Source organism: Gymnoscopelus braueri, assembly GCF_963280865.1.
Source record: "Gymnoscopelus braueri genome assembly, chromosome: 20".
Classification (NCBI taxonomy): Eukaryota; Metazoa; Chordata; class Actinopteri; order Myctophiformes; family Myctophidae; genus Gymnoscopelus; species Gymnoscopelus braueri.
Genome location: NC_137622.1, coordinates 36,383,934 through 36,397,098, shown reverse-complemented (window position 1 = coordinate 36,397,098; position 13,165 = coordinate 36,383,934). Strand labels below are relative to the sequence as shown.

Genomic DNA, 13,165 nt, shown 5'->3' with positions numbered 1-13,165 from the left:
CGCGCCCAAATAAGACCAAAATCGATTATACAAAAGGCAGACCTGGCAACGCAGGCTACGCCAATCATGTGACAGAGATCCACAAGCTATGGGGCAGAGACCCATGTGCCATACACCGTATCTTAGCAACAACGAAAGCGCTCACTCTCATTGGTCGTGTCATCCTGAGGCCAGTTTCCAGAGAGCTTGCTGTCGCCATTACAGGCAGACGCAGCAACAACAGGGCTCCGTGAGAGTAGGGCGAGCTGAGCTGGCAGGGGCGGACTAACCCTTCGCGGTGCCCGGTGCTTGGACCCGGTTCGGTGCCCCCCGGGACCGTTTTGTCAACGGGGGGGGGGAAGCCCTGCTCTGCTTCTAAATTTCGCCGATTTTCGCCGTTTTTTTTTTCCCCACGCCATTTGGTGCCCCCCCCCAGGTTGGTGCCCTGTGCTTCAGCACCTAAAGCCCGTTGGATAAGCCACCACTGTGAGCTGGCTATGTTAAACATCTTATCAACAACCTGTATGAACGTTAGTGTGGTCAATGTCAACAATGCAATCTAATTAGCCCGTTGAACAGTGTTATTTTGGTGTATTTTGTGGGTTTTTGTCACACAATGTCACGTCCAAATGATCACCAGCCTTGGAGAGACACAGTGCGGCTGCAGAGTTCATGTGCAACCTCTAATAAGTCAACATGTTGAAAAATCTTTAGAAAACAGCTGATCTACAAGCTCACAACAACTCGCAAAGCCACGCGTTGTGAGCGTGTACACTGGCTATTTTAAAATAGCCAAAGTATATAGGGATACAGTGGTTAATGCAGGTTGTGTAATAATTTATGGATATAATTTATATACATCTACAGTTTACAAAAGGACAATATTTGCCTCTGAGATGTAGTCGAGTAGAAGTACAAGTACTGAAAATTGAAGATAACCCAGTAAAGTTAAAACCCCTCACATTTGTACAGTACTTGAGTACAAACAAATGTACATTATCTATCTATCTATCTATCCATCAGCATAAAACGAATATTCTATCTATCTATCTATCTAACTATTTATCTATCTATATCTAGCCTGTCTGTCTCTCTGTGAACACATTACTTAATAAGATGTATGATGATTCATTATATTATATGATTATTAGATAATGATTATACGTGCCCCATGATTATTATAAGATCATATATCTTAATCAAATATAATAATCATATGATATAGAGCTGAGGCCGTGCGCAGCGCGGCCGAAGTTCTAGTTTTAGTAATAAGCCATATTGCAATGTGATAGTGAAAGAATTAATCACTATTATTTCCCTGCCATATAACATTTCATACAATAATGGATTTATTTTGTTATTTATTCTTACAGACATCCCAGCTTGGTGTTGGAGAGGACTATTCGATAGTTGTTGCTGTTACGGTGTGTTGAAGCTTTACCTGAATCCATATGAATTGCTGACTCTAAACACTCTTCTATCACCTGTGTAGACTACAGGGAAACCACATGAAGTCACTAGGCCTATGTGTCCGCTCAAAAATGTGTTTATTATGAAACCAAATATAATACAATTAATTCATTGTATTTCTTCATCAATCATTTTGTTTTATAAAAATGTGTATGCATGAAATAGTTTTAGTGAACTTTCTTTTAGATGTAGTGACGGAATTGGCCAATGGGGGCACAATCAAATAATAATATAAAAAAGTGTGTGTGTGTGTGTGTGTGTGTGTGTGTGTGTGTGTGTGTGTGTGTGTGTGTGTGTGTGTGTGTGTGTGTGTGTGTGTGTGTGTGTGTGTGTGTGTGTGTGTGTGTGTGTGTGTGTGTGTGTGTGTGTGTGCATACGTACATACACACATACATACTGTATGTAAAATGATAACAGTGATATACACATCTATAACAGGGGTCTTCAACGTTTTCAGGCCAAGGACCCCCTAGCTGAGAGAGAGATGAAGCAGGGACCCCCTCTATATTGTATAAAATTGTGTTTCAGATTATACTTTTTTTTTTTAACTTGGTCTGCTCTTTTTTTCTTCTACACTTCCACCTCTTTGCCAAAAATAGCAGATCTACAAGCTCACAATGCCTCGCAGCGTGAGGCGTTGTGGGCTTGTAGATCTGCTATTTGGCTAAAGTGCTCCTCAGAAAAGGGATGCTAGGGTTTAAGTGTTTAAGGTAAAAAGAAAAATCATATCACACAAAGATTTGGCGGACCCCCTGTAGTAACTCTGAGGACCCCCTAGGGGTCCCGGACCCCCTGTTGAAGACCCCTGATCTATAATGATAACAATGTAAATTGTCTCCACTGGCCAATCACTGTCTCACATCTCTACTTTTACAGAACATGTCAAACCTTCTTGATCAAATTGATTGATCAAACATGTGTTCATGTAGTAAATGTATGTATAGTGTTTGTAAGAGTTAACATGATGTGTATTAACCTGTAATCTTTCTCCCCTGTAGGTGTGAAAAATAGTGGTGATGCAGGTAAGATAAATCCATGATGTACTGAGTTCCACTGCATGCAATCAACTGCTGTACTGCATATGTCATTTTAGTATGGTTAAACAAAATAGAGTATACATAATAATTAAATATATATATATATGTTTTTGCTTAAGCAACAATTTAATAAAATATAATATTCATGAAGTGTTACCACACATACTGTAAGCTCCAGTCAACAGGTTAATAGTTCATCAAGTGCAGATTAACACATTTTACTCTAATGTGTTTCAGAGATGAATCCAGCAGACCAGACTTCAGGTAAGTCTTCTGTTTTATTATCACTCTGTATTCTGAGGTGATTCATTCTACTGGTGGTTCCTAAGTCTATGTTGGTTTAAATCTCACAACTACTACTACTGCTTTTATGTTTACATTTCTCTAAATTTAAACATTCAAGAAAGCCTAAGTACAAACATGGTTTATGAAAAGGCTGAAGTCTGAATTATTTTGTGTATTACTTATGACTGAATGACTGCAGTTGTAAGGGCTGTGTCAACAGAAAAGGTTTTTGTATCTCTTGGTAATTTGTATGTGGGTATTATCTGGCACATGTAGTTATCTTATTAAAGAGAAATTGTATTCAGGTATGACTGGTACTGCAAAATAACTCAATTTAATAAGAGCTTCTTACAGTAGAGAATGTGTTATCATTCTGGACCGAACATGGTCAAACAGGTCCGTGGTGTAACGGATGGTCTAATGGATATAAAAATAACACACACACCTAATATATACTTTACTACTGATGCCATGACATGAATTCCCCTCCAGGGGTCAGTAAAGGTCTATATTGTATTGATGGTCCATATAGTAAAATGTTGATATTGAATTAGAAACATTGTGCTGAAATTCTAAACAAGGGATCAGTTGTTGAAATACAGCAATGTCGAAACAATTTATATACAGATAACAAATAACACATTTTGAGTTTGTAAGACTTTTTATTTGTCACTGATATAGTGGAACATGTTCTGCAGAATGTCTGTGTTAGTTTTCTCCTTTGTTAGTTTTGGTGCTGGTATTGTTTGACTCCAATCATGTAGTGTCGCTTGGTATTGTCGAGTATCGCCCAGTTAAAATGTTGGGCCTTTTTTCTCCCTTTGGTGTGTTTCTTTGTCGTTTGTTGTTTCTTTGTTTCCGTCTTGCCGTCTTAAAATCTGCATCAGTATGCTGTTTGTGTTAACGCCAATGGCTGGGGGTGGGGCGTGGCCTCCCAGGCCAAGGGGGGTGTCGCCAAATTGACCAAACCCGGTGGGAATGGGAGGGTCACGTCCAAGGAGTACACCGTTACAATGTGACAGTGTAAAGGTGTACTCCTACTACTTCTGCAACTTTGTTGAGTGTATGTGTATGCTCCAAGCAGCAACACTGCCCCCATGGAAAGATGCCAGGTTTGTCCCTTCAGAATAAGGCCCATGGTGCAATGATACGCAGAGTGGCAGCATTATTTGGTGTCAGCCCTGGTACCATTTACAAACAAGTTCCGTGAGACTAGTGAAGTCAAAGACAGCCCGCAAAGTGGCCGTACCAGGAAGAAAACACCCCAAAAAGACTGGTTGATTCACTGAGGGACCATAGGCTTTTTATCTTCCAGAGATCTCTGTCAAAGTTGCAAGACCCATGCTCACACACCTGTGACTGGCACTCACCGGCCAGCAGGTGTGTGCTGGCAGGTCGCTCAAAACGACAGTGATTACCAACTGAAGCATATTGGGGCATTTTGGCAAATTTTTTGGAGGCGCCACCCACACGTTTAGCTGTGTTGTTCATTCCACGATTGCACGATCCTTACAGTTATACCTCGTTGTGAAGGTGACTAATCAACGATAAAAAAACTATATAAAATACGAGAAAAAATCGGCCAAAGTTAAGTTTCTTAACTTTGTGAGTTTTAGTTAGCTAAATCAAATTTGTATGACATATAATAATTCTAGCCCCTCTAATTCATAGCCATGCTATGCTATTAGAGAGCCAAAACTTTAAATGATGCACCAATTAAAACATTGTTGCTGTAACATGATCAACACACTTCAAATGATGAATTTATAAATACATGCTGCCATTTTCTTTCTTTCTTTCTTTCTTTCTTTCTTTCTTTCTTTCTTTCTTCATTTATCAGATCTCATAACAAATGATGTAGAAATCCGGATTGTGATGGTGGGGAAGACTGGAGCTGGAAAGAGTGCCACTGGAAACACCATCCTGGGTTCTGAATCATTTAAAGCCGAGTTTTCACCCATTTCTGTGACAAAGACCTGTAGTCAGGCCAGTGGTGTAGTGGATGGTAGAAAGGTTTCTGTTATTGACACTCCAGGCTTGTTTGACACTGGGTTCAGTAATACTGAAACCATTAAAGAGGTCAACAACTGTATTACCTGCGCTGCTCCTGGTCCTCATGTGTTCCTGTATGTGATCAGTGCAGGGAGATACACAGAAGAGGAGAAGAACGTTGTGGCAAAGATTCAGAAAGAATTTGGAGAAAGTTCAGACAAATACACCATGATGCTCTTCACTCATGGTGACCAGCTTGAAGGTCAAACAATTCAAGAATTTGTGAAAACTTCTACAGAACTAAATGAATTAATCAGCAAATATAGTGGTTTTTATCATGTATTTAACAACGAAAGCAAGGATCCCTCTCAGGTCACTGAGCTGCTGAAGAAAATCAACCAGATGGTGAAGAAGAACACTGGAAGCCACTACACCAACCAGATGTTCCAAGAAGCAGCAAGGAAACGTGAGAGAAAAAAAGGTGAGAGAAACCAGTCATTACTCATTAACTCTTTGACTGCCAGAGTAATAGTATAATAGTGTGCCACTGCTACCAGCAAACCCCATGGAACCCCCTCAAGGACCCTTGGGGGTCCCCGGACCCCCTTTGATGATTAGTAGTGTAATGTACATGTAAACTCTTCACAAAAAGTTCAGAAACTTAACTTCGGTCGATTATTTCTCCCCTTCAGTAATACCATTGACATTGGTATTTTATTTGATATCATTTTTATTATTGATTAGTCACTTTTACAATGTGACCGTGTGCCAGTGAGCATGGGTTCTGCAGACCACGAAGTGGCCGTACCAAGAAGACAACACCCCAAGAAGACTGGTTGATTCACTGAGGGACCATAGGCTTTTTATCTTCCAGAGATCTCTGTCAAAGTTGCAAGACCCATGCTCAGGTGCCAGTCACACACCTGTAACTGGCACTCACCGGCCAGCAGGTGTGTGCCAGTCACAGGTGTGTGCCAGTCACAGGTGTGGCAGGTCGCTTTATCAAGAAAAAAACCATAAATCTAATCAACGATAAAAACGATTTAAAAAACAATACAAATTGTTATTATTGAAACAGAGAAATAATAGGCAAAAGTTAAGTTTCTGAACTTTGTGAGTTTTAGTTAGCTAAATAAAATGAGTATGAAATATAACTAGAAAAAGTGCTCCTCGGAGCACAGGTCTCCGCCAGGTAATCGCAAGCTGCGTTCATGATTTGAGGCATTTTGTTCGAAGCGGACCAATCCTGCAAACTTTGGAAGCCAGCCAACCTTAGCCAATGAGGATCGAATCTGGAAAATCGAACAGATCCGGGTTGATCAAACAACTATAGAGATACTGTGTACCGATTTGCATGACGTTTGGATAAAATCTATAGGAGTAATATTAAAAAATGGGTTTTGCACAAATCGGCCTCCTGGTGGCGCCATAACAGGCCCATGTGAAGAATTAAAAAATTGATGTCTTTCTTTCTTTCTTTCTTTCTTTCTTTCTTTAGTTCTCATAAATGATGAAGAAATCCGGATTGTGATGGTGGGGAAGACTGGAGCTGGAAAGAGTGCCACAGGAAACACCATCCTGGGTCCTGAAGCATTTGAATCCAGATTTGCAGCCAACTCAGTGACAAAGACCTGTAATAAGGCCTGTGGTGTAGTGGCTGGTAGAAAGGTTTCTGTTATTGACACTCCAGGCTTGTTTGACACTAAGTTCAGTGAAGATGAAACCATTCAAGAGGTCAAAAACTGTATTACTTATGCTGCTCCTGGTCCTCAAGTGTTCCTGGCTGTGATCAAACTAGGGAGATACACAGATGAGGAGAAGAAAGTTGTGGCAAAGATTCAGGAAAAATTTGGACAAAGTTCAGACAAATACACCATGATTCTCTTCACTCATGGTGACTCACTCAAGCTTAAAGGTCAAACAATTGAAGAATTTGTGAAAGATTCTCCAGAACTACAAGACTTAATCAGCAAATATAATGGTCATTATCATGTCTTTGACAACAAAAGCAAGGATCCCTCTCAGGTCACTGAGCTGCTGGAGAAAATCAACCAGATGGTGAAGAAGAACACTGGAAGCCACTACACCAACCAGATGTTCCAAGATGCAGCAAGGAAACAAGGTGAGAGAAACCAGTCATTACTCATTAACTCTTTGACTGCCAGAGTAATAGTATAATAGTGTGCCACTGCTGCCAGCGAAAACGAGCGATTTTACTGTACCTTTAGAACAATTATGGAATATTCTCTGTGACCTCCGTCCTCACGGAGATCAGCTCATTACACACACAGGGGTGTTGTAGTATAGGAAAAAATACAAATTGCCCGGTCGCGATCCTCCATTCCAGAGGTATTTTGATTATTATTACAAAACATACCTTAACCACTTCAGCCCTACATACATTTCGGCCATTTGAAAATAGACGATCTACAAGCTCACAATGCGTCGTGATGCGAAGCATTGAGAGCTTTTAGATCTGCTATTTTCAAAAGATTTTTATACATTTTGAAAACTTGTGAAATGGGACATTCTGCATAACGAGTACTTCTACTTTTGTACTTAGTAAAATTTTTGTACTTTTACTCAAGTACATTTTTAATTCCGGACTTTTACTTGTAACAGAGTATTTTTACATTGCAGTATTGATACTTTTACTTAAGTAACAAATGTGAGTACCTTTCCCACCACTGATAGCGAGTACCTTGACAAGGCAGCCTCTATGAGCACCCAGAAACCCCTGGTCCCTGTGTGTCTCATGAAAGGGTTTATGTTCTTATATTGTATGGCTATTTTTATTTATACCAGGCACAGTACATTTTGCACTTAATGCTGCTATCTTGTGGACTGTTATAGTTGTGTGGATGATTAATTGTCCAACAGTAACTGAATATATATTTAAATGGTATCTTTTGTTGAGTTTTTATTACACAATACTTACTCTGACCTTTTTGAATCCTGCACCTGACAAATAACCCAAAGTATGAAAAAAACTAAAACTAATAAAAGCTAAACTAAAACTAAGAATTCTCACAAAAATTGTAACTAAATAAAAACTAGCAAACCCGCTCTAAAAAAACAACTAAAACTAACTGAATTAGAAAAAGAATTGTCAAAACTAACTAAAACTAAACTATAATGAAAAATCCTAAACTATTATAACCTTGAAAAGAGTCTCTGATGTGTGTAGCGTTGTCCAGGGTGATTCAGGGAAGGGAGAAGAGTCTAGGACGTCTAGAGACTATGTTTTGCACCCTGTCTGTCCGTCCGTCCGTCCGTCCGTCCGTCTGTGAGGAGCTAATCTCCGACACCGGCCACTCGCAGCGAAAATGTGCACACACACTCCCTGAATGCCAGAGCAGAACCACTGCCCCGAAATGTTCACATGGGCCTGTTATAGTGCCACCAGGAGGTCGATGTATTGAAAAACACAGTTTTTGATATTACTCCTACAGATTTTGTCAAAACATCACGCAAATCGGTACACAGTATCTCTATAGTCAGTAAATGAAACAGGTCTTGGCTAAGATTGGCTTCTAAAGTTTGCAGGAATGCTCTGTTTGAAACAAAATCCCTTAAATCATGAACATAGCGTGCAATCCGTGAATCCGTTATTATGTAAGCCTTTTGGTATGAAAGCCAGCATTCTTAATCCTGTGTCATACAAACCAAACCACGTGTAAATCGTTTGAGAACTCAGTGAGTTGTGGTGCTTTTCATGCCTCAATAAGCTTGGTTTATACTTCAACACACAACGGTATCGCACTTAGAAAATCGCTGATTTACAAACGCTTGTGGAGTGAGCGAGTGAGCAGAGATTTGAGTGTTGAAATTTGGCTAAAGGAGTATACAGGCAAGCAAACTTGTAGCTTTTCGGCAATTTTGAATCCAAATAGGTCATGTGTGTGAATCGTTGCAGATCCGAAAATGTTTTGGGGGGTGGGGAGGTGTGTCGTATCGATTGTAAAGGCACAGTGCACGCTCGCGTGTTTGTATGTGTGTGCTTGTGTGAGATTTCCTCAGGTGGGCGGGCACATCATTGTGTGGCGCGTGTGTGTGGAAAAATGCGCTCTGGTGGCCGTGAGCATGAAAGAGGAAATAGAGAGGAAGATGCGGGCCCAGGCCCTCCTAAAAGCTTTAACTGTGTAAATGGACACATCTGCAGTCCAGAGCCTTCTAAATGTGTCAGACAGTCGGAGGGAGTTTTTAATAATTTATACTTATGGAGGAGAAAACAACCTAAAACAACATGCTGGCACAGACATGCACAAGTGGGCGACACAAAATAAAGGTGCATCTATCTAGCATTGCTCTACTGACAATTACAAAGTTGCTTCATGTGACGTTATGTTGGTATATCATACTAGCGTTTAGTTAGTTAAACACAGACTGAACTACAACAGCAGGACTACACTACACTGAACAGTGCAATGTTTAATGATGCAAATACTGCAAAAAAAAAATTAAGGCCGAGATGATAACAGCCAATGTGCTTAAGTTGGCCTCAAAACTGTGCGGGATAATCTGAAAGAATGAGCTGTCTCCTCCTGTGTGTGTGCGTGTGGGGGGGGGGGGGGGGGGGGCGACCTGTCCCGTATTGCTGTTGGCAACCCTATAACAATTATACCATAATGCTAAAAGGATAACACAAAAAGCCCTCTGAGTTTGTTTCCATTGTGGTCCTTTGTATTCAATTCATCAAGACATAAAGACACAATAATATACAAGAAATCATCAATACTAGGAGCAATAAAAGTATATTCACATAACGTGTGTGTGTGTGTGTGTGTGTGTGTGTGTGTGTGTGTGTGTGTGTGTGTGTGTGTGTGTGTGTGTGTGTGTGCGTGTGCGTGCGCTGGTCCATCCATCCAGAGAGGCTGGTGCAGGCTGCGGTGAGGCAGGTGCAGGAGGCGGTGGCTGACAAGGACGAGGCCTCTCTACTGGACAGCCTCAGGCTGGAGGCCCTGGGTCTATTGAGGGTCCAGGACGCCAACGCACACAGGTACCTGGACAGGTACCTGGACCAGCTCACTAACAAGGTAAACACAAACACACACACACACACACACACACACACACACACACACACACACACACACACACACACACACACACACACACACCTCACCACCTGCTGAGTCTTTGATTAGACAGCGCTCTGTTATTGAGTTCAGAGGTCAATATTGAAAAATAACACCAATGAATTCACTGATTGACCAATCAGAATGAAGCATTCAACCAAGCCGTGTAATAATGTGGTTTAATGTGTATGCTGTCATGTGTGTTTAATGGATCCAGAGAGTGGTCAGCTCCTGTAATGATGCAGCCGAGAGACAGAGTAAGAACCTGGTGCTTTCTGACAACATGTCCTCTGTGCACTTCAACATGTCCTCTGTCCACTTCAACATGTCCTCTGTCCACTTCAACATGTCTCCTGTCCACTTCAACATCTCCCCTGTCCATTCAACATGCCGCTTTCTCCCAACTTTTGCTGATGTCATGTTGTTAACGTAAATTAGGAACAGTTAAGGCCCTAGTATGCTTCCTTGAGGAACGCCACAGCTCACTGGGAGGAGGAAGGACAGGGTTCCGTTCACATCCACCACCTGTTCTCTTCCCTCCAGATAGGATTCATCCAGTTCACTGATCAAAACCGATTGCCTTATCAATCAGTATAGAGTGATTTAATGCCTTCAAATGCCTTCTGGAGGTCCAACATGACCATGCCACAGTATTTTCCAGAGTCCACCTCACATTTGAAGTAGTCGATAAAATATGCCGGGTTTCGACACAGCAGTCCTGCCCCGCAGCACACCACACTGCTCCGGTCCAAATGGTCTCGCACCACCTCGTTATGACCCATAGCTACCGTTTCCATAGCACAGTAGTAACACAAACACAGTGGAGTCTTTCAACCGTGTGTGTGTGTGTGTGTGTGTGTGTGTGTGTGTGTGTGTGTGTGTGTGTGTGTGTGTGTGTGTGTGTGTGTGTGTGTGTGTGTGTGTGTGTGTGTGTGTGTGTGTGTGTGTGTGTGTGTGTGTGTGTGTGTGTGTGTGTGTGTGTGTGTGTGTGTGTGTGTGTGTGTTGGTCCATCCATCCAGTGCTGGCTGCGGTGAAGCAGGTGCAGGAGGCGGTGACTGCCCAGGACAAGGCCTCTCTGCTGGACAGCCTCAGGCTGGAGGCCCTGGGTCTATTGAGGGTCAAGGACGACAACGCACACAGTTACCTGGACCAGCTCAGTGACAAGGTACACACACACACACACACACACACACACACACACACACACACACCTCACTGCCTGTTGAGTCTTTCATTTGACAGCGCTCTGTTATTGAGTTCAAAGGTAATAATATTGAAAAATAACACACCAATGAATTCACTGATTGACCAATCAGAATCAAGCATTCAACCAAGGTGTGTAATAATGTGGTTTAATGTGTATGCTGTCATGTGTGTTTGTTGTAGACAGTGGTGTGTGTTTAATGGATACACTGCATTGTGTGTGTGTGTGTGTGTGTGTGTGTGTGTGTGTGTGTGTGTGTGTGTGTGTGTGTGTGTGTGTGTGTGTGTGTGTGTGTGTGTGTGTGTGTGTGTGTGTGTGTGTGTCCGTGTCCGTCCTACTAGACGGTGGTGTTGGACAAAGAGGAGATCCAGAGAGTGGTCATCTCCTGTAATCGTGCAGCCATGACACTGGGTAAGAACCATCAGGATAGTATTTTCCGGAAGTGCATTATATGTCTATGAGAGCCGGCAACTACTGGCGATAGGGCGAAGTGGGCGGGGGGGCGATGAAAGATGGATTTTCTTTATCTTTTGGACGATGTCGCCCGGCGATCGCCCGAGAGTCGCCCGCTGTTAAAACGTACTGTAAGAACCTGGTGCTTTCTGACAACATGTCCTCTGTCCACTTCAACATGTCCTCTGTCCACTTCAGCCCCCCAGGCAACGGACACGCGCGTGTGCATGTGTCCTCCGCGCTCGCGAGAAAATCTTACTTTTTTCCCAGTTTTGTGTTACTTTATTTCGGTTTTAGGATTAGGGGTAGGGTTAGGTTAGGGTTATATATATATATATATATATATATATATATATATATATATATATATATATATATATATATATATATATATATATATAGTATTGGTGGCTTTGGATAAAACATTGGTGGTTATAGCCACCGAAGCCCCCGCGTAACGCCGCCCCTGGAGGAGAAGTTTAGGAATAAGTTTAGATTTTGGCACCTTACTACAGGGAAGATCTTTACTTGTCTGTGACCTTTATATTTGCCCCTGACATCAAACCAAGAACTACAACATAATGAAATTGACAATGATTGTCCTGTTTTTTTTCTTCCCTCAGTCATCTGGGCCATTAAACTTTAAGTGCAGTGCACCTCTACCTTTGAGAGGCCAGAAAGCAGAAATCAAATAACATAGTCTGACTTTTTATTTTAACAGACATGAAAGTTGACTTCATGAGGAAGAACAATACTGAGCTCATTCGACGCGTCACAGAGGTTGATGAGCTTCTCGATGAGCTTCTTCGTGAACAGTGGCTGTCAGAGGCGTATATCGAAATCATCAGGGCAGAGAAGACCAGGGAGGATCGAATGAGAATGTTGCTTGACATTGTGCATAAAAAAGGAAGAAGAGCCATGTCAGCGGTCTACGATGCTCTGCAGGAGTGTGAGAAGTATCTTGTTGAAAACCTAGAAGAGTAAGAGCGCGTGTGTGTGTGTGTGTATGTGTGTGTGTGTGTCAGTCAACTGGAGAGAGAAGAGAGAGAGAGTGGATAGACAGAGAGCCAGACTAATGACTTTCTACAGACCAGTAAGCCAAACAGCGGCCCGGCCGCGTTTAGTTAGACAGTAGCTCCATGGGGGCGGGTATTATTTGTGTTTTGTGAAGTTTATTATTTAAATTCTGTTTTCTGAATAAAAGCTCCTGGCCATTGTCCAGCGGGGAACTACAATTCCGGCCTGATTGTGTCTGTGAGCCACACTACTCCTTCCACCAAACCTTTCCTGTTGCCACTGGTTTACATACATACATAACAAGACATATCAGTAGCAGCAACATGTATGTTAACAGTAAAGGAGGGATGGGGGCAGGGTGCAGAGGTGTTCTAGGGTGTTCAAGAACCCCATTGTATCCATTATGTTAGGTTATTGAGTGCAGCTTAAGTGATCACAATATCATTTTCTGCACTCGGAAGATTCACAGACCTGTAGCTTCTTGTCACAGGACGATCAGCTGCAGGTCCATGAAACACTACTCAAGTGAACTCCTAACAACAGCTCTTGAAGAAATGGACTGGTCCCATTTCCTAAATTGCACCTCTGCGGAGTCCTGGTCCTGTTTCAAAAAAGCTTTTCTGTGTGTACTTGATAACATCGCACCCAC

At 42.0% G+C, this 13,165-nt stretch overlaps 1 protein-coding gene across 1 annotated transcript; it reads left to right on the top strand.

The window, feature by feature from the left end:
* The first annotated feature begins 230 nt into the window (after positions 1–230).
* LOC308076095 (GTPase IMAP family member 8-like) lies at positions 231–12,642 on the top strand. Its single transcript, XM_080416206.1, has 10 exons — positions 231–415; positions 1,353–1,403; positions 2,448–2,471; positions 2,724–2,750; positions 4,612–5,244; positions 6,262–6,885; positions 9,633–9,799; positions 10,862–11,007; positions 11,388–11,457; positions 12,221–12,642. The coding sequence occupies exons 4-8, from the start codon at positions 2,726–2,728 to the stop codon at positions 10,874–10,876; spliced, it is 1,464 nt and encodes a 487-aa protein (XP_080272332.1). The 5' UTR covers positions 231–415; positions 1,353–1,403; positions 2,448–2,471; positions 2,724–2,725; the 3' UTR covers positions 10,877–11,007; positions 11,388–11,457; positions 12,221–12,642.
* Positions 12,643–13,165: the final 523 nt, after the last annotated feature.